This window comes from Megalobrama amblycephala, linkage group LG16, assembly GCF_018812025.1.
Source record: "Megalobrama amblycephala isolate DHTTF-2021 linkage group LG16, ASM1881202v1, whole genome shotgun sequence".
Lineage (NCBI taxonomy): Eukaryota > Metazoa > Chordata > Actinopteri > Cypriniformes > Xenocyprididae > Megalobrama > Megalobrama amblycephala.
This window is the reverse complement of record NC_063059.1, coordinates 9,849,616-9,872,367: the sequence shown is the minus strand read 5'-3', so window position 1 is coordinate 9,872,367 and position 22,752 is coordinate 9,849,616. Positions and strand designations below refer to the sequence as shown.

Below are 22,752 nucleotides of genomic sequence, written 5' to 3'. Positions count from 1 at the left end.
TATTGTAAAAGTAAATATTTACTTAAGGAATAGAAGGGGACAATGTAGTCCATAAACACATCTATGGGTAACAAGTTGACAAAGACAAATAATAAAGCTTACACACTGAACATTAGATAAATATAGCAAGTAAAGCATCATGTTTCTTGAAACATTTATTTCACCAACATGTGCAAATACAACAATAAAATCAGTGCATTTCTTACAGAAATGTCTATAGGCTTTTAATAGGAGTGTTTATAAAAGTATAACAATTTAAAGGTGTTGTTAGATATTACATATGTTGTATGAAACTATGCATTTCATCAGGTGTAAATGATTTATGTTGATAAAGATATAAAGGTGTATATTTGATCATTCAAAAGTTTGGGGTTGGTAAGATAAAATTTTTTTTTTTTTTTTTTTTTTTTCATTTTTACTTTTATGCTCACCAAGTGTGCATTTATTTGATAAAATACAGTCAAACCTATTTTAATAGATTTTCAAATGTAATTAATTCATGTGATGGCAAAGCTGAATTTTCAGTATCATTACTCCAGTCTTCAGTGTCACATGACCCTTCAGAAATCATTCTAATATGATGATTTGCTGCTCAAGTACTGACCCCAAACTTTTGAACAGTAGTGTAATATAAAATGCTGTCTTGATAGGCTAAAGACCGTAATCAGACAATGTGCTTTTAAGACAATGTAGAGTGTTTTAAACAACAGCAGACAAAAAAAATGATGAAAGATCCAAGCACAGGGCCAAATATGAGGTGAGTACAACACTACTTGTCATAATGAATGTGGTTCTGACTGGGTGATTCAAGCGTCTGGTGCAAGTTCATACCATCTGTACTATTAATGAATTCACAGACAGTGAACTTAAAAAAAAAAAACAGCCAAATGAAATATAAAGTCCATAACTTATAAGTGAATGTGACCAAATGAAAGAATAATATTGGGTGTAATTCTTGCTCACATTAAAAGGCAGAGACAATTATTTCGTTACAAATGGCAAAATAAGATGACATAAAGGAGAGTTGTCCAGCTTCACTGCTGTTTTCCAACACCCTCACCACCAGCGGTCCACATCCATGTGCCTGTGTAGCCAGTGGACGTAGTTTGCCACCCTGGTGTACACCCCATACACCCTCTGACTGCCGCACTCCTCTGGCCCACCCCAGGACACCAGTCCTTGTGCCACCCATCTGCCACTGCGGGCGTCCTGGATGACAAAGGCTCCCCCACTGTCCCCCAAACAGGTGTCCCGACCACCCTCATAAAAGCCAGCGCAGAACATATTGCTGGTGATATTGTAGTTGACAGAGCGTGACGCATAGCTAGCTTTGCATTCGTCCTGCGGCACAACCGGAAGCTTCACATACTGGAGCAGCTCAGAAACGGCAGCGGAATCAGAGCTCAAGCCGCTGGTGGAGGCAGAAGCGTTGGCTGCATTGATGCCCCAACCGGCCACGATACCCAATGTGTTGGGTAGAGGCATCAGGGCATGACCTTCTACACCAGGCTTTGGTAGACAGACGGGTTGTACTAATGCAGACAGCACCACCTCCTGGCTGAGTTTAACCAGAGCAATGTCATTGTTATAGTTTTGAGGATCAAACTGAGGATGGAGGATGACTCTCTCAACAGACCGATTGATGGCCAAGTGCTTGTCCCGTACGTCCGTGAGGCCCAAGTGCACTTGGATGTGTTCAGAAGCGACAGGGACGACGGAAAGATCACGGCGATGAGATCTGAGCACGTGAGCTGCCTGTGACAACCCAGGTTGGGGAGAGGAGAGCGCCGCTGCCAAACCAGCGATCTTCAGGGACACGGGACACATCCTCTACTGAGAGCAAAACCTGCCAAGGGAACAGACCGGGAGATGCTGTTCTCCCACCGACGATTCGCTTCTGCTGGGCTGGGAAGAGCTGTGACTGCTCACCGCATGCTTAAACGAAAACATGTGCAAGTTAACATAGATATGCATATAGCAACACAAGACATAGATGCACTTCTTAGACACAAATACAAGCAACTAAGTACAGAAACACCAGGGCTCTAGACCATTGGCTCCTAAAAGTAAAGATTTAGTACACAAATTGCTTTTTTAGCTGACAAATTACAGGCACTTAATAAAAATAGTTGTTCTGCTGTGTGCTTTGATGAAGGGATATTAATTAAAGTTTAAAAGTTATAAAATTTAACCAGGGTGTTTCCTAGTTGTAGTTAATATAAATTAGGGTGCCTGTTTGAAAAAAACCAGGGATAACATTTTTAATGTTTTTGGAAGAAGTCTATTATGCTCACCAAGGCTACATTTGATTAAAAATTAGGGGTGTAACGATACGCTTAGGTCACGATACGGTACGTATCTCGATACGGAGTTCACGATACGTACGTATCCGATATTTTGAAATTTGAAAAAAAGTCAATAAATGATATAAAAAATAATATTTTGTAGAAAATACTTTTTTAATATTATTTAATATTTTGAGGTGGATAACAATTTTTAATGTTTTTGGAAGAAGTCTATTATGCTTATCAAGGCTACATTTGATTAAAAATGCATAAAAAAAAAAAAAAAACTTTTTTATAATTTAAAATAACACTTTTCAGAGTGAATTTTCATCAGTCAGTGTCACATGATCACTCAGACATCATTCTACCACCAATGCTGAAAACAGTCTTGCTGCTTAATATTTTGGTGGAAACTATGATACATTTTTTATGGATTCTTTGATGAATAGAAAGTTCAAAAGAAGAGAGTTTATTTGAAATTGATTTTTTTTGGTAACAAAGTAAATGTTTTTAGAGTCCCTTTTGATCAATTTAATGCATCCTTGCTGAATAAAAGTATTAATTTCTTAAAAAAATATTACTGACTCAAAACATTTTAGAAGCTAATATATATTTAATATAAATAATATTTAGTTCATGTAAAAAAAAAATGTTGTGAATATGTATCATTAGTTGTCATATGAACAATCATTAACTAAATAGAACGATGTCTGACGATACATCACAATATTGGTTCCCGGTTTATTTTTAACCAGACCAAAAAATGACTCAAGGTTCATGATTCCCTAACTGAGTGAGCCTGATTCAAACCACAAACTCCTATGTGTGCTTGAGACTGTTTCATGAATATTAATGACTGACTTAAAGGCATAATATGTCATTTTTCGCCACTAGAGGTCGCTTATTCAAACAAAGGCGTAGCTTGATGATGTCTTGATTTCGTGGAATCATGTGAGGTGTTGTCTTCAAGAATCCAATGGGACTCGGGCAGAAATCATATTCATGGATGTGCTAATGTATTGAAGATTTATTAACATTACTGTAGTATGAAGCAGGGTGTGGCTGAAAGCCGTTAAAGCGGAACGAGGCCGCTGGAGTAATTGCTAATGAGAAACGAGCGCGACACACGACACGGCTCGAGAGCATTGGAGCTTTTGGACATGGTCCATGTCCTGGTTAAAACTGCTTATTTTTCTTGATTTAAACATTCTTGGAAACATTTGGGATAATACGGAAGAGGATTAGGGCCAAGCAATAATAAAAAAATAAAACCATCTCGAGATTAAAGTTGTTAAATTTCGGGAAAATCTTGTTAAATTTCGAGAAAAAAGTCGAAATAAAATGTTGAGAATAAACTCGTTAAATTACGAGAAAAAAATCGTTAAATTTCAAGAAAAAAAGTCGAGAAAAAATGTTGAGAATAAAGTCGTTAAATTACGAGAAAAAACTTGTTAAATTTCGAGAAAAAAGTTTAGATAAAATGTTGAGAATAAAGTCATTAAATTACGAGAAAAAAGTCGTTAAATTATGAGAACAAATTCGTAATTTAACGACTTTGTTCCTCATAATTTAATGAGTTTATTCTCAACATTTTATCTCGACTTTTTTCTCGAAATTTAACAACATTTTTCTCATAATTTAACTAATTTGTTCTCGTAATTTAACGACTTTTTTCTCGTAATTTAATGACTTTATTCTCAACATTTTATCTCGACTTTTTTCTCGAAATTTAACACCATTTTTCTCATAATTTAACTAATTTGTTCTCGTAATTTAACGACTTTTTTCTCGTAATTTAATGACTTTATTCTCAACATTTTATCTCGACTTTTTTCTCGAAATGTAACGAGTTTTGTTCTCGTAATTTAATGAGTTTATTCTCAACATTTTATCTCGACTTTTCTCGAAATTTAATGACATTTTTCTCGTAATTTAACGAGTTTATTCTCAACATTTAATCTCGAATTTTCTCGAAATTTAACAAGTTTTTTCTCGAAATTTAACAACTTTAATCTCGAGATGGTTTTATTTTTTTATTATTGCTTGGCCCTAATCCTCTTCCGTAGGATAATGTAAGGACACAAGTCAACAAAATATATAACAGTGTTTTTGGATATTTTAATCCAAAAATTTTACATATTGTGCCTTTAAAAAGCATCTGTTCAAAAGAGTCATTTTTTTGTGAATTGGACATTACGCCCTGCGTTGTGTTTGTTTGTTGTTGCATGCAGAAAATGTTGGCTCCCTAAAGAAATTAAGGCCAATGAGTAGATTCTAAATTATCACAGCTAATCTTGTTTTTTTGGTCGCAATTTCGGCGCAGTCTGGTGCCCTGCAAAGCTCTTTAACAATTCCAAAGCATTACGTTTGAAGTTTGAGTCTTACCAAGAGGAGTGCTTGCTAGTGGAGTAGGAAGCTGAGATTCAAGGATTGGTACTTTCAAAATCTCCTACCAAAAATACACAAACAACAGTAACATACTGTATAGGCCTACTCTAGTTACGTAGGTTAGTACTGAGTTACCATGCCAAAACTGTAAAGAAGCCTTGTTTATAATAAAATAATTAAACAAAACAGAATATAGGCATGTGAGTGAATTTTAATATTAGTGACTCTTGGTAACACACCTTACCTGGTAGACACTTGGGCAGTGGCGTCCCATCCTCACTCACCCATTCCCCACTCTGATGACAAGTGTAAGTATCTGTAAGGTCAGTAAGAGTCAAATACACAATGACATTTAATATGATTTGACTTTAAAGTGTCAATGACTGACAGAGAAACACTCACTGTTGACCTTGACGGAGTCTCTGCAGCTGTACTGGATTCTGGATCCAAACACAGTGCTGTTTTCAGAGCTCTCAAAAACAACCTCACCCAGAACTACATCTATTGGACCACAGTCAACCACTAAAGGAGAAATAATAGGAGAGAAAACATGTTAGAGAGTAATAATTGCCATATTTGGATTTCTTGGATGAAGATTTTGGGTTGATTTATATTTTGATTTGATTCATAATCTTTTCTCTATAGTTCTTGAACTGTTTTTTTATTATTAAAATTGAATAAAGAGATTATTCAAAAATCTTCAAAAGTACACTATCAGAATATTTATTTTTATTATATAATTATTGTTATTACATTGTACTCAATTTTAAAGGTTTGACAGGATACAAGTAGTGTTTTATTTGTTTGATGGATTAGATGGGAGGAATTATTTGAGCAGGATGAGGTGAAAACTGTATGACACAGAATGTTAAGAATGAATGTTAAATTAAAGAATAATGACAGGAATTCTCAAATATGATTGGTGGATTTTGTAGAAGGACATGCCATGCTTATTGTGAGAGGACTCTTGATGGAAGGGATTTAAAGGGTTAGTTCACCCAAAAATGAAAAGTATGTCATTAATTATTCACCCTAATGTCGTTCCAAACTCGTAAGACTTTCATTCATCTTCGAAACACAAATGAAGATTTTGTAAGGAAATCTGAGAGATTTCTGTCCCTCCATTGACAGTCTACGCAACTACCACTGTCGCTTTAATAAGTTCATAAAGAGATCGTAAAACATAACATAAACAGAAGCTCAACCGTACTGCTTGATACATAAGAACAAACCTCATTGTTTCTTGTGGAAGCTCAAACATGCTGCAAAACACAAGAATGAACCTCATTGGTTCTCACATGTCAAGCGAACATGCTTGAGTGTCCGTTTACATCAACTGATATGTGAGTTGATGAATTTTTATATGTGAATAAAAGCCTAAATTTAATCTATTCATCATTTAAACTGCTTGATTCATATGGATTAGTTTTAATATCTCTTTATGAACTTTTTAAGTGGTAGTTGCATGTACTGTCAATGGAGGATCTCTCAGATTTCATTTCAAATATCTTCATTTGTGTTTTGAAGATGAACGAAAGTCTTACGGGTGTGGAACGACATGAGGGTGAGTAATTTATGACATAATTTTCATTTTTGGGTGAACCCTTTAATTTAGTGGAGAAAAAAAAAATGAACCATTTAAATAGTGAAGATCACACTCATACCAAACATTCAGTCTTCACTCTTCCACATGGGTTGTCCGTTCCCAACAGGTGAGGCAGTTTTGCAGTCAGCCCTGTCTGAAAGTCTAAGTGCATTTATGTATATGTACTTCTGTCTCAAAATGAACCTAATAGTAAAAGTAATGTGTACTATTGACTAAGGGATATATATATATATATATATATATATATATATATATATATATATATATATATACAGTACATGTACATGCTCACTGGTTTATTTCAGCTCAGAGGCACTAGTTATGAAAAAACATTAATGACCAGTAGATGGAGACATTTTATGATACTTAAACTCAGTGTGGCCTTCACAACCACACCACTTTCACTGTCAGGACAACAAAACAAGACTTGAGCATGGAGGTTGGAAATGTAATAATGTTAATGTTTAGCACAGACAGTTTGTAAAATGTAAAAAAAAAAAACATTAAGTGACAGATCATTATTATCCAATCGCTTTTTAAGTGCTGTGAATTTGTCAGAATTTATGCTCATAACCTAAAAAAATTAATCTTACATAGTCAACTGAACTGAGTCAAAACATTTAATTTAATTAGCTCATATCTTTTTATATGCATTTTTTCATACTCTTCTTATTGAGAGTTTATTGTAGTTTTAGGTTTGGTTTTCAAAGACACAAATTAAGATCTGAACTAACCCATACAAAATTCCCATTTAGTCCCATTTTAACTTTCAGATTTTAATATATTTTAAATTTATTCCTGTGATGGCAAAGTTGAATTTTCAGCATCATTACTCCAGTCTTCAGTGTCACATGATCCTTCAGAAATCATTCTAATATGATGATTTGCTGCTTAAAAGAAATTTCTTATTAGTATCAATGTTGAAAACATTTGATTTTTGTGGAAATTATGATTTTTCAGAATTCTTTGATGAACAGAAACTATTCAAAAGAACAGCATTTATTTGAAATGGAAATCTTCTGTCTTTACTGTCACATTTAATCAATGTAATGCATCTTTGCTGGACAAAAAAAAAAAAAAAAATTAAGACCCCAAACCTTGATATATATGGTAGTGTATATATCAAGCACTACATCCACAATGTATAATGGGGATTGTAGTTTGTAGTTTGTAGTGGACAGTGATTGGCTACCAGCCAGTCCCATAAAGTTCTAACTCAGTATCTGATTGGTTAAAATGCTTGGTAGGGAACGACGACTCCTTTGGAATTCCTTCTCTGGTGGCAGCAAGTAGAAGTAGAATAAGAAAAGAGAGAAAGGGCAAGTGAGAAAAAAAGACAGGAGGAAAACAGAATTACAGAGTCTCTGTTAAAAGACTTACTTTTACACAGCGGGAAATCACTGCTCCATTCCCCGTCCCTCTGACACTCAATCTGATAATGCTCAAATTCTTCATCGCCCTGTAAGAGAGAATGTGAGTGTGATGTTAAACAGTACTGATCTGTCTAAATTCGCTTGCAACAGTCAGTGCCTTTATCAGTGAAATGTGTCCTTTGCCTGACCTGTCTCAGTGAGTATCCAGGGTCACAGGTCAACGTAATGTGATCTTTAAAGATATATTTAGACTGCAGAGGCTCCAGGTGTCCATTAAGGGGCGCCACTGGAGGAGAGCATTCAGAACCTGAAGATAACAATATTTTCAACTCTGCCACAACATGCACAAAAAATGATCATTATATATTAAATTAATTTTAGCAATAATATGCAGCATCGGCCAGTCTCTGACCTGTGGAGGTGTAAGTAAGTTTCCAGCCGAGATTCTCTCCAGAGTTGTCACTGTGAAACAGGATGCTGACCATGTTATTTCCTGTCTGGATCTTCCCTGGTGACTGCTCACCACAAAATGGGCCAAACTCCTTGTCTCCTGCATGAATCTGTACATAAAGAATCATTGACATCATGATTTTTTTCTTTTAAACCAAATCTATCCAAATTTATCATAATATTTAATTAGTGATACATGGAAATTATGTTTTTACTGAAACATTGAAATCAAAATTAAAGTTTTTATTTAGCTGAAAACGATACAGAAAACAAAGTTAATTTAATAATCTATTATTTAATCATATTTATTATAAGGCAGTTCATATTTCAACTTTTTAATGACATTTGTTGTTGAAATATAAACATTTACATGGTGGCTGTTATAAAAACTAATTAACTAATTAATTACAAGGTATCTGTAATACTTTATTCTAATTGGTCAAATGCAACATTCTGCTGTCAAATAATTTTGTATAATGATGGCTAAACGCTGTTGTAAATTAAAGAGGTCATGACATGGATTTTTTTATTATTTTAATATGTTCCTTGAGGTTCACTTATGTTAATTATGTTTTTGCACAAAAAAAAACAAATGTATATGTAGAAAAAACGTTTATTTTCAACCTTCATTCTGAAATTATCTGTTTTTAAGGGCCGACTCCTTTAAGGTTTGTCAGTAAATGGCCACTTTTATACAGTGGCCCAGTAGTGCACAACACAACAAAATTAAAAAAGCAAACATAAGTTCACAACACAACAAAATTGAGCCACAACACAATGAAATAAAGCCACAACACAACAAAATCGAGCCACAACACAACGGAATAAAGCCACAACACAACGAAATAAAGTCATAACACAACGGAAAAAAGCCACAACACAACGAAATAAAGCCACAACACAACGAAATAAAGTCATAACACAACGGAAAAAAAGCCACAACACAACGAAAAAAAGCCACAACACAACGGAAATGCTCCCGACCACTAGGGGGCTCTCAGAGCTCGGTAAAGTTAGTTTTCCTTGCCACTGTTCTATAGAGTCGGCAGTAATATCAATACCACTATTAGTTTTAACAGTGTGTAAACACTGTATATCGACATGAAATATGAATTCAAAATCACCTACATGCACAATAGCTTCATATTTATACCTGTGAAAGATTTGACGCGCTACCAAAGTGAATGATGAAGGGAACGTCTGCCAATTCCACCAAGTGGTTAAAACGTATAATTTGTATTCAGGAATACTAACATTACCGAGCTCTGAGAGCCCCCTAGTGGTCGGGAGCATTTCCGTTGTGTTGTGGCTTGATTCCGTTGTGTTGTGGCTTTATTTCGTTGTGTTGTGGCTCAGATTCCGTTGTGTTGTGGCTTTATTTCGTTGTGTTGTGGCTCGATTTCGTTGTGTTGTGGCTTGATTCCGTTGTGTTGTGGCTTTATTTCGTTGTGTTGTGGCTCGATTTCGTTGTGTTGTGGCTTTATTTCGTTGTGTTGTGGCTTTATTCCGTTGTGTTGTGGCTTAATTTCGTTGTGTTGTGAACTTATGTTTGCTTTTTTAATTTCGTTGTGTTGTGCACTATTGGAGCCACCGTACTTTTATGATTTGCAAATGTCAGTGTATAGGAAACAGTATCAACACCCACTAGCTATTGCACTTTGTGAAAACATTATCCATACAAAAACCGTCATTTCCAGACAAAGAAAGCATAATGAAATTGTTTACTTGGGGTACTTCGTGATGCAACTGCTGTCAGATCCAATACAGCTGACTGCTTCATATGTCAACAAAAGCTTCTTTGTGAACTCTCCATTACACTGTGCCTCATTTACAAAACGAAATGCTCCGAATAAACATATAATCCTCCGATGCGTTCCATGACGCCATTAAAAATAAACCATTCCTGACGCTGGGACCCTTCTATAATGAGCTGTTTAAACTGGACACGTCAAAGCAAACATTTTCTCCCTCTTCAATTTGTTCAGAAAATGAACACAAATCTGTATACTGTATCCAGTGATTATAATGAGTTGTATTTGCTTTTGACACAATGCTCACATCCAGTGTAGGCAAATGTCAGCTGGTAAGACCAAAGTATAGTTCACTTTTTACGCGTATGCGAGGGTCAGCATACAGTGCGCGTTAAGCGAATTTCATCATCAAAAGAGTACGCTGGTACTGTACGCACACCGCCGGATTTTTCTAATCACGCGTACCTGCATGCGCAGCTTGCACATGCACATTTTGTTTTTTATTTTTTGCAGTAATTCGTTTATCCAAAAGGTGGCAACCCTGCCCTGTGGGGCGTCGATTCACAAGGTAGTCAAAGAAAAAACGGAACGCATGCAAGCTACAGCGACAATGTAGATGACAGATGCGAAGAGGTTATAAAGTACCCTCATTTGTACAACTCTAGCATGAAAGAATACAAAAAAGTTTACATAGGTTGTAACTCATGGCGAGAGATTGCTCAAAACTGTGCATGCGTCAAACGCCTGAGTATGCGTACAAGTGAAATGAAGTATACTTTTCAAGGCTGTGTGTTCGACTGTGCGCATACACTAGCGTATGAGTAAAAAAAAATAATTATACCCAGGGCTTTTAGCAACAGAATGCCAGTAGGCGGGGCCTAAGGTGCGATGAACTATTGGTCGATGAACTATTGTCTTATATGCAAAAAATATTTTCCTGTGTGACGTCACAGATCCGGCAATATCAAAACGAGCCGTTTTTGGAGTTTGATTAAAGGTGCCCTTGAATGAAAAATTGAATTTATCTTGGCATATTCAAATAACAAGAGTTCAGTACATGGAAATGACATACAGTGAGTCTCAAACTCCATTGTTTCCTCTTTCTTATATAAATCTCATTTGTTTAAAAGACCTCCAAAGAACAGGCGAATCTCAACATAACACCGACTGTTACGTAACAGTCGGGGTGTACACCCCAATATTTGCATATACCAGCCCATGTTCCCAACATTATGAAAGGCATTAGACAAGGGCAGCCAGTAACGTCTGGATCTGCACAGGTGAATCATCAGACTAGGTAAGCAAGCAAGAACAATAGCGAAAAATGGGAGATGGAGCAATAATAACTGACATGATCCATGATATCATGATATTTTTAGTGATATTTGTAAATTGTCTTTCTAAATGTTTCGTTAGCATGTTGCTAATGTACTGTTAAATGTGGTTAAAGTTACCATCGTTTCTTACTGTATTCACGGAGACAAGAGCCGTCGCTATTTTCATTATTAAACACTTGCAGTCTGTATAATTCATAAACACAACTTCATTCTTTATAAATCTCTCCAACAGTGTAGCATTAGCCGTTAGCCACGGAGCACAGCCTCAAATTCAGTCAGAATCAAATGTAAACAATATAACAGTATACAATACTCACATAATCCGATGCATGCATGCCGCATGCATGACGAACACTTTGTAAAGATCCATTTGAGGGTTATATTAGCTGTGTAAACTTTGTTTATGCACTGTTCAAGGCAAGCGCGAGCTCCGTGGGCATGGAGCACGAGAATTAAAGGGCCAGTAGCCCTGAATCGGCTCATTTATAATGATGCTCCAAAATAGGCAGTTAAAAAAAATGAATTAAAAAAAATCTATGGTGTATTTTGAGCTGAAACTTCACAGACACATTCAGGGGACACCTTAGACTTATATTACATCTTTTTAAAAAAAGTTCTAGGGCACCTTTAAATAAATGCTTTGTTTATAATGAGGACAATGTTTTAATCTATGAAACTTGCAGGGTGTTTTAATGATATAAAGACCTCTTATATGTCAAAAGATCAAGGCAAATTTGATTTCTCATGTCATGACCCCTTAAAAAAAATTTCTCACTTTAATAAAGTCGTAGGGACAGGTGACTTCAGGGTGGTCTTCGATGTCAAAGGTGTCATCAAACTCCAGAGTGATTTGAAAACCCTCCTCCAGCTCAATGCGATACGTGCAGTCAGAGCTTTTGGGGTATGGTTTAGGAAAATCAGCACTGGCAATCTCTCCGGAGCGCTCTGTATACACGCTTTCATTACACTCCACTGCAATGATTACAAACACACACGTTTATATTTCAATATCATTCAGCGTCCAAAATACAACAACCAAAAGAGAAATGCACACACAAGAACAGTGATCATAAACGACTAATGTAAATCTTCTTTCAACTCTAAATAGTTTTTCTACTGTAAATCTGCTGCTAAAAATCCCTTAGAAATAAATATTACTTGTTTGCATGGAACCACATGGAAGCTGCAATGCTTGCACCCTATCTAATTGGGTTTTTGAAGTTCACAAGTTTATCCACATTTCACTGACCACCACATTGTAAATATTTATTCGTTGGTGCTTAGCTACAATCAGCTGAAGAGGGGGCAAAGGTTAGACATAAAACAGACCCAGTCCAACACACACATTAACTACCAACACAACACATTACAGCAACATAAATCATGATAAAATTGCAAAATTGTATCCAAGCCAACATTATATAAATATGTGTACATTTGTAATTAGTTAACTTACACAATGTAGTCTCAAATGTACCTGCTGCAAGGTTTCTCTTAAAGTGCTGCTTTATAATTAGGAATTCCAGCAACTAATCCAGGATAATCCAACGGTACAAGATTTATTACAAAAATCTATGCAATTTAGAGCAAATGTTTGACAAGAGCCCACCTACACAGCTACATTGCACTTGATTTTCATTCTTGTAATCATGAATAAATAAAAAGTATGTGTTTGAACTGATGTTAAAACTAATTACATTAGAAAAAAAGGTTCAGTGCTGTTCTATTTGGGGTTCTTGAATCAATTTTAAAGGGTTAGTTCACCCAAAAATGAAAATTATGTAATTTATTACTCACCCTCATGCCGTTCCACACCCGTAATGCCCTTCAGGACACAAATGAAGATATTTTTGATAAAATCCGATGGCTCAGTGAGGCCTTCATTGCCAGCAAGTTAATTTACACTTTCGGTGCCCAGAAAGGTACTAAAAACAAATTTAAAACAGTTCATGTCAGTACAGTGGTTCTATCTTAATATTATAAAGTGACGAGAATACTTTTTGTAAACTAAATAATGACTTTTCAACACTATCTAGTGTTGGCCGATTTTAAAAGTTTGCTTCGAAGCTTTACAAATCTTTTGTTTCGAATCAGTGGTTCAGAGCGCCAAAGTCACGTGATTTCACGTGATTAAATATGTTTTTAGTAGCTTTCTGAGCATTGAAAGTATAAATTAACTTGCGGCCAATGAAGGCCTCACTGAGCCATCGGATTTCATCAAAAATATCTTAATTTGTCTTCTGAAGATGAATGAAGGACTTACGGGTGTAGAACAACATGAGGGTGAGTAATAAATGACAGAATTTTCATTTTTGGGTGAACTAACCCTTTAAAGAATGTTTTATGCCAAAAAGGTTCTATATAAGGAGAAATGTCATTAATTATTACATAATACTTTCATGTTAAACAAGTTTTTTCAATTTTAAATTTTCTTCTAGTGATAAAGTATGATTACTAGATGTGTACTTAAAGGGGCTCTATGTAGGAATGACACCCAGTGTCCAAAATAGGTACTGCAGTACAAATTCAAAATATTGTACTTAAGTACTAAAAGGCGGTATCTGTACTTTACTAGAGTATTATTTTTTTCTCCTCGTTCCACTTTTACTTCAGTACATATTTTCGTGGTTTGCCAGCTTTTACTCCAATTTTTTTAGGGAGTTACTCGTTACAATTATCACAATGTTGAAAGCTGAGGAGACTTACACACTGTAAGCTGATGGGTTGATTTATCTGTTTTAATATGCTGTTGTTCATAGAGAACCAAAAACATATTTACCCCTTCAATGGATTCTGTGAGAGTGAGAGGAAACCAACCCTTTCAGGCGCATTAGGTCAAGTAGAATCTGCGATTCTCTTGACCCAGTTTGTTTGTTGGTTTCCATGGTTGCAATACGCACTGTTTTCCACCAACTGGCAACCTGTGATGTCGAAATACTATTGGAAAAACTGCAAGCACGCGGTAAATACAGTTCGCATGGTTACATGTTGGTTATTAGTCTAATACCAAAACAAAGACAGACATTCAGACACGGAACGCACATTTTCAAACCTCTTGTAGAATATCTGGCTGTAGCATTGTTTTTTTTTTCTGAGAGTGGTAGTTTAGCCTAGTTTAGACTGGAGTAGGTGAACAGAAAAAAAGTGCAAAGCATGTTTTAGCTAGCTGTTAATTTTATCAATTGTATATGGCAAACATATCGGGGTAAATTTTTAATGAAATCAAAGTTGACAACAAACAAAGCATCTAACTTGTCTGCATCTCAAGTGGTCTTACATCAAGACTTGCTTTTACTTTCAGTACTTGAGTAGTAAATAAAATAAACTATTGCAAACTTAAGTACAAAAATGTTGAATCTTTATACTTCTGAATCCATAGTGTCCTGTTATGGGAACCCCTAAAAAGTTCTATATATGAAGTCCCTGACAGAACCCTTTAGGGTTCTATATAGAACCTTTAAATGTATACCAAGCGTGCCGTACAAGTCCTGAAAAGTGATGCCAAAGCATCTCGATCGCCCCCAGGTGGTTGGTCCCAGTATAAATCATAAACCCCGCACTTTCCATGTAATTTAAGCGAGATATTTTATTTAACAGAAGTCGCCTACATCGAACGGCCAGTTTGGACTACATCCCTCTACTTCCTTCTTTAATGACGTCACTAAAACAGTTTTTTGACTAACTTCCGCCCTCAGGAATACACAAAAAAGGGGCGTGGTCTTGTTGCGCTCCCACGGAGAAGAGCAAGAGTTGCGTTTGTAGAGTGTGTTTGTCGCTATGTCGTCGAAACGCTGTTATTTTCATCCCGCAGTCCAATCACCTTTGTTTGGCCTTCCCAGGGACGCTGTACTTAGAGATCAATGGTTACAATTTATGTTTAACTCGGTTCCCGAAAATTATAATCCACATGTAAATCTATGTGCAGCACATTTTGCTGAGGACAGCTTCCTCAATCTCAATCAGTTTAATGCCGGATCCGCACAAAGATTATTCTTGAAAGATAGAGCAGAAGCTGCTGTCGAATCACAACACAGGAACCGCTGGTACAATCAGAACTCGTTACGTATTTCTGAAGGAGGGACTTCATAGAACAAGGAAGTCATCAGCCCGTTTTTATGACAGTGGAAACAGCGGTATACAGATAAGTAAATTATGTGAAAAATACTGTGTTTTTTTACACGTGAAACATGAACACATGTTATATTGCACACTATAAACACAATCAAAGCTTCAAAAAACCACGAAAAACGGGACCTTTAATGGGGCGTGAGACACACTAAACAATTAAAATACACTTCAAATATTTTTTTTCCAAAGATGGTTTGTCATTTTATGTATTTTTTATCATGCTGATGTAAGTTCAAGTGTTCGTTTTTTTTAAATAAGTTAATTTTTAGTTAGTTATTTGATGCTATAAAAACAGCAAATGTGACGTCATGATTGACAGCTGTGATTGACAGCTTCTCTGAGCGAAGCAGTCACTAAGGAATCAACTGACTTTTTTCGGGAGGAGATTGGAGCTTTAACTTTAATTTCTACATTTCTATAACTGTTTATTTCACACTGACATAATAAGTTCTGCTCCACTTCATGCTACTGCACAGAATCGGCTCCCGAGTTCACTACACTGCGCAGACTCGGGTCCCGAATCAGCACAAGATGTCAGCGCCATATTGGGATATTGGCGGCTTCACTTTTCTACAATGGAAGAGAGTGGAAGTGGGTGTATACAGCAAGAGTGCACTCAAAATTTAACACTGAGACACAGTCGTGCAAACACACACATACAAAAGGAATGATCTCTGTAGTTGTGACATGAACTTAACTGACTAATCCACATTTTCAGGGGTATTAGGAGACTTAAAGGATTTTCCTAATCAAGCCACATATAAATAACGTTTAAACTTTGCCACCTTTTGGCACCAAAAATAAGTGGGTCAAACTTCTGTTCTTGTGAAGAGATGTAAAAATGGCAATGTCTTTTGGCATTGGCCCTTTATGTTATGGAGCAACAGGTTGATGTGTATTACAACATGTATTGAACATGCAAGTTTGTTATATTGTAGGAAAACCCAACTGTAATGAAACAAAAAGGGAAAATGCAGCTATTTTTTGAGATCTAATGACATCACAGTGATACTATAAGGCTACCTTTGCAAGTTCTGTTGTCAGAATGAAGCAAGAACCCATAACGACAGGAACAGTAGAAGCCACCAATGTAGTTATGACAGAAATGATCACAGACAAGATCTTCATCATTTCTGTCTCTACATTCATCTACATCTGCAGAAAGAAGAAGAGAGAACAGAATAAGGAGACTGAAAGAATGTGAATGTTTTTGCTACTCTAAACACTCACCAACCGCACTAAAGTGAGCCTCAAAGCCAGAGTAGCGTTCCTCATTGGAAAAGTCTGAACGGAATGCCACACTGAGCACGCTCCCTGGGGACGTGATGACATCAGCAGCGGGGACCTGTTCTGTGTCTGTATTCTCTCTCCCACAAAACACTGCCAGCTCCTCAGTGTCTGAATATACCTGTGTGAACAAACACAACAACAATTACATTCAATTTATAGGTACACTACCTAAGTTTTGGGTCAGTAAAATTTTTTAAAAGAAATTACTTTTACTCAGCAAGGACACATTAAATTGATCAAAAGTGACAGTAAATACATTTATAAAGTTACAAACAATTTATATTTCAAATAAATGAAACTTTCTATTCATCAAAGAATCCTGAAAAAAAATGTATCAAGGTTTCAAGTGCATTTAGTTTGTGTAACTCTGCATACACTTAAAGGAATAGATCGCCCACAAATGAAAATTCTTGCATCATTTACTCATTTTCATGTTGGTATGACTTTCTCATTTCTGTCACACACAAAAAGATATTATACAGAATGTTCATGCCGCTTTTTTTCACAACATTTCCTCTTTTGTTTTCCACAAAAGAAAGAATGTCAAACAGATTTGGAACAAGATGAGGGTGAGTAAATGACACAACCAGACACAATCAGACAGCTGAAAACATTCCCATTTCTAAATATACCTGCATGGCCACACAATTCAAACACTCCCAGTTTCTCATGCTTTTGATGTACCCACACAAATTACACAAAAGAATGCTGCCAAACCCTCAATTTAAGAAATATCTGCACAAACACAAAAAACTGGCATCCACATGAACACAATTACACTCAGCAGACAACCAAACTGTCAATCAAACCAGAGGCATGCATACAAACACTGCAGACCGAGACCACAGCCAAGTCTTCATTGTGCGTGTACATAAATGCATGCACACAAACAGCCCTAAACATGTCTCTTATCTGGCTCCCAGCTTGAGTGTTTACTTTACCAGTGTCAGTGAACGGAGGGTAACCCACGGTTAACAAAGATATGTGTGGGTGTTGGTGTGTGTGAGACATGCTTCTGCCAATGCAAGAATCCTAATTGCACAGCTATTTCACCAGACACACCTCAAGCAAAATGGTTGCACAACAGGTAGGTTAATAACATATATAAAAAGGACAAAAGAGTTCAAGTGTGGTAAAAACTGCATTTCGCTGGAATTCAGAATGCATGGAAAAATCATTGAATCCATATATGTGTATGTGTGCAGCAGCCATTATGTGTTGTCTGTGCCCTTTTTGTCTGGCACCCAGTTTTTGGTTGGTTGCCTTGGCTTGTTACCATAGCAGGTTGCTGTGGGACCCACTGGGGGTATTTGAATATGAATATGCCCCCCTGCAGTGTGGGCAGCACATTTGCTCATGTGAAATAAATGCTGTTAACTCCATCCACCCGGGGTACCAGGGCATCTGCCACAGACCTGTCCATCAAATGCTCTTACAGGCCATTTAAACAAAAAGATCCTGAAACTGGAAACGAGATCCTTATAATCAAAGCTACAAAAGGCCCGTGAGTGCGTCTAGACAGATCGAGCTGCTCTTTAACTGTCGGAAATGAAGAGTTTTTGACACCAAGAAAAGGTCATTTAAACTTTTGAAACTCATGGATGACATAATGCAATTCCCTTCTAATGGCATATAAATACCATAATAATCATCTAGTACCATGGTTTTACCATCTGATACCACTGACACAGCATTATTCTACTTGTACCTGCAAACCTGATAAGGGTAAAGGTAGGGTAAGCAATTTGTTTTATTAACACTTTTTGTTATTCAGGTTGAAACTCTCTTCACATCCTGATAGCACAATGTGATCTCATGAGAATACGTGTATTTTTACCTAAAGTGTGGTTCTACCACACGTACATTTACTTATGTTTCCATACACACAAAAACGTACAATATTGACATATTTATAGCACTAAAATATCAAATACTTACATATTGACAGCAATAAAATGTAAATTATTTACGCATCCACACTGTAAAACCCAATAAGTTCAGAATACTCAAAACATTTGAGGAAACGTATTACCTCAAAACTAACTAGTAAACTAACTCATTTTTTTAAAGTTGGTAGAACTTAAAATTTTTGTGACAAGTGGGGCGGGGCTGAGAGCCATGGAAGCGGATCAAGGCCAGCGTGGTGCACAGGTGTCTCTCACTAACAATCCCGTCACCAGCATCCCTTTCCCAACTCATCATAATGTTAATTACATACAGTTAATTTACATAAACATCACATTCAGATCTTGGTTAAATGTTACAAAGCAAATAACACATGCTATTATAACTATCAGAGAGACTGACATTACATACTTGCATATACAACATATGTGGTCTTAAATGTTTTGCAGCTCATCCTCAACCTAACCACAGGCTCTACTCTTCACCACAGTGGTAACCCTACAAAACTAACATAACAGAACCCTCCTTAATCCCAACATAACACAACATTAAACATTAATTTATATCTCCATATGTTAATCTTGTGCAAAAACACACAAAATAACACTTAATTTAAACAGTTATTTATATGGTCTGACGCAAAGCATGCTGGGAATTAGAAATCTGCTGCAGCTCAACTCAATCATATTAAGTTCAGCTTACTACAATGAAATTTTGAGTTCATGCAACTTTTTTTCTATTAAGTTCAATGAACTTTCATTATTTGAGTGAAACAAACTCATTTAATTTAATTAATTTCACTGTTCGGTTTACAGTGCAGGTGTGCATGAATTCCCATGTATTAATATTAAAATCGTTACATTGTTTTGATTCTATTGTATTCAATTTCACATCAATACTTGATAATTATCCACTTAATATGAAATTTCTGTTTGTGACTTGTGCTGCAAACTCATTTCGGAGGATTACATATTGTTAAACAAGACTACACTTTAAAACCTTAAAATGAATAACATTTCTGTAATTGTTTAACCATTTTGTAATATTTAGTTTGCTGTGCAACCCAGAAGGCGTTTTCTCCAATGCAGCGACTGACAATACAACCAAAGCACAACACATATTCACAAATCACATCAATTTTATTTGTTCGCTGTACTCCAAATCTTTAGAATCCAAATGTTTGCAAGGAACAGATCCAAATTCAGCCCTTTATCCGGCGATCTTCATCTTCATTCTCAGCAGCAACCGTCACAGTCAAAGCCCACACTCGTTATGATTCAAATTTGAAAGTTGCGCCCTCGAGAAGCATTATGACATGTTTACGGCACTGATATCGAATGCTCATTGGCTCTCTCACCTCACAGATTGTGACATGCCGTTTTCAGTGGATTGAATTTGACATCTGAAATGAGTGCGCGCCTTCACGGACAGAAGCCGTTCATATTTTCATCGATTAATAATTTAAATTCTGCTCTGTAACCCATAAACTATTACCGCTAGAGATAACTGTGACTCATCATCATTTGAACTACTTGCGGTACCACTTTTGACATTTTAGCAACAAATTTATCTATTAATATATAAATAAAATTCTTTTATTTATAACAGTATGTTTTAAGAAATGGTTATGGGTAGGTTTATCGTTTTAATGCTATATTGTTACTAAAAAGTTATTTTCCTACACATTTCTGTCCATTATGTTTTATTCTTTTAATATCCTGTATAATAATGTATGTTTAGGTTTGGAGTGGGTTATAGGGGTCTTACATTTACTGTATCTATAAAATGATAAAAGGAAAATTACACATATCTTTATGACATGAAAGATTTGTAAATATTTTATGTTTTTTTTGCTGTAAAAACTTAATGCTACATTTAAATGATGCCAAGTAAGTTCATATTGTACGTTTCAGCACCTATCCAAATGGACAAAAATGTACGTTTTGTGTCTTTGAAAGTTACGTATTAAATACCTACGTATAAGACCAGGCTGGATAGCAATCAATAATAGAAGTGGTCTAAATATTAAAACATGTACAAATATCTTCTGTGGAAGTCTCAGGAATGTTTGAAAAAAATGAAAAAATGTTTGTCCAATCACTGCATTCACGCAGATATCACATGTCATCAGCGTAATTTAGACACAGTCACCTGGGCACCATAAACAAACAGCAGTTCAACTTTTACAGTTCCACCTGAAACAAAACATCAAGCTTATGCTGCCTTCATGCCATGTCATAACCGTAATTACGAGATGGCAACCAGTGACGTTCTACCTGGAGCTGTTCATGTCCTCAGACTTGGATTTATGCGTTTCTATGTCAGTACTATCAATGCCGAAATTAATCTGCAGCAATCAGGTGCTACAAGAAAGAGCTCTGTAAGTTGTTCATGTTCATTAATATTGTAATGTTTTGTGCTTTGAGACATGAGGTAATTTAACGCTGTTTTGTGACAATTTGCAAACTGTGCTGTGTGTTGTTTTTTGGAGGAGGCGTGGCTTTGAAGAGCACTCTGAAAGGAGGGTGGGATCTCATGCTTTCAAAGCTAGCCTCTCTGAAATTACCTACCCTACCTTTAATATACTTGTTTTAATTTAATTAAACAAGAGGTAGTAGAGGTAAGAGGAGACTGAAACATTTGTAAATATTCACTTACCTTCAAGTAGTCGTACTCACATAAGTATGATGGCTCTATGTCGAAGTGCATAAAATAGAGTCGGATTTGATATCCGTCTGGTACACTTATATTCCACTGCAGTTCTGTTTCTTTCGGATAGGATTCAGGAAAGTTTGGAGACTTGATGGTCCCATACATGTCCGTAAGGTGAATTACTTGAGTCCACACAGGCCATACGCACTGGGCCAAGATCACAATGACACTGTGTATAGATGCATTTTATTTAAACCATAACATCAAAATCATAATTTTAAATATTAAACATCAAGATCAGACCTTATTCACAGACCTTATTTTGATTTTTAACGGGAATGAAAGCGTGACTGTGAGTGATAGGCTACAGTACATCTCTTCTGTGGTTGTGAGGCTATTATTTAATGTGTTTTTGGATTGTTCTGCTGACTAAACAATGCCAAATATCTTCTTTTTTTTTTTTTTATTTCAGTATACATAAAACACCACAAATATGAGCTGTGGAAAATTAGCCTATATGTGATCTTTATACAGCTTTTTACAGAGAATGCCATTGAAAACACGGTAAGTCTATCCCTCACAGCCTCGCTTTAATAACTGTCATGGCGCTGCTCTGAATAATGTCTATGAATAGTATGTAAGATTATTTTATTGTGAGTTTAATTGCTTGGAATTAATCCCTATAAGCAAACATAAAACAGAGAAACAAGAACAAATCACACCTCATTAAATCTGCAAATTATGGGGGTTTCGGGAGGGGTGGAATAATTATGGTTCAGCAACGAAATGCTAGATTCAGAGCGCGCTAAATCGAACAGAAGATGTATTCGCTTGAATTAGTAACCATAGCAACAGTGCAGCTTTCAGTTAGATTCCATATCGGGCGGACGGTACACAGATAAGTAGGCTAATTTCATTATTTATCACTTCATTATTTATCACATTTTTATGTCGCATTATAGCCTAATACAAAACGTTTTGTTTATAAGTGTTGACAGCAAAAACAATTCCGTTCCGCGAGACTAACGTTACGCCGCGAAAGTTATTCTGAAGTGTCGACCCCCCCCCCCCCCCCCGAAAGGAATAATTCCCACGCGGACTAAATAAATCATGGATAATGGATCATTTCATACAGGTTATAATTAGCTATTATTGAAGATGATCATAACAGATCGATATTGTTTTGATAACCTACGTCTATCTTTTGTTCAGACCACTGAAATCTATAGGCTATATTTTACTGAAGAAGAAAAACTGAAGAAGTGAAAGAAAGTTCTCACCGTGCAAGCTCCATGACTTAATTTATTTCTCTGTCAGTTGGAAAGGTGCTGCATTCCTGTCTGAACTTTAGTTTTCCTACACACGTCCCATTGCAACTGTTTACAATGAGTGCTCTCCCCCACGGACTGTGTGTGTGTGTGTGTGTGTGTGTGTGTGTGTGTGTGTCGGGACTCGGGGCGGGGTGGAAGTTTGTATTTTCTCACGCAGCTTGTAACTTGCACAAAAGAGAAGTTATATTTCAATATAAACAACAACAACAACAACAACATGTGGATAGTGTTGTAACAATGCAAGTAACAATTTGCA

General features: G+C 36.2%; 1 protein-coding gene across 1 annotated transcript; it reads right to left on the bottom strand.

Moving 5' to 3' along the window:
• Positions 1 to 503: 503 nt before the first annotated feature.
• Positions 504 to 22,474, bottom strand: masp1 (MBL associated serine protease 1). The gene is given in 14 exon segments (XM_048161657.1): positions 504 to 1,755; positions 1,757 to 1,935; positions 4,671 to 4,711; positions 4,713 to 4,734; positions 4,918 to 4,989; positions 5,076 to 5,195; positions 7,660 to 7,738; positions 7,841 to 7,959; positions 8,065 to 8,212; positions 11,966 to 12,162; positions 16,342 to 16,473; positions 16,549 to 16,726; positions 21,172 to 21,394; positions 22,446 to 22,474. Coding segments are annotated over 14 exon segments (2,223 nt in total). The 5' UTR covers positions 22,460 to 22,474; the 3' UTR covers positions 504 to 1,056.
• Between the last annotated feature and the right edge of the window lie 278 nt (positions 22,475 to 22,752).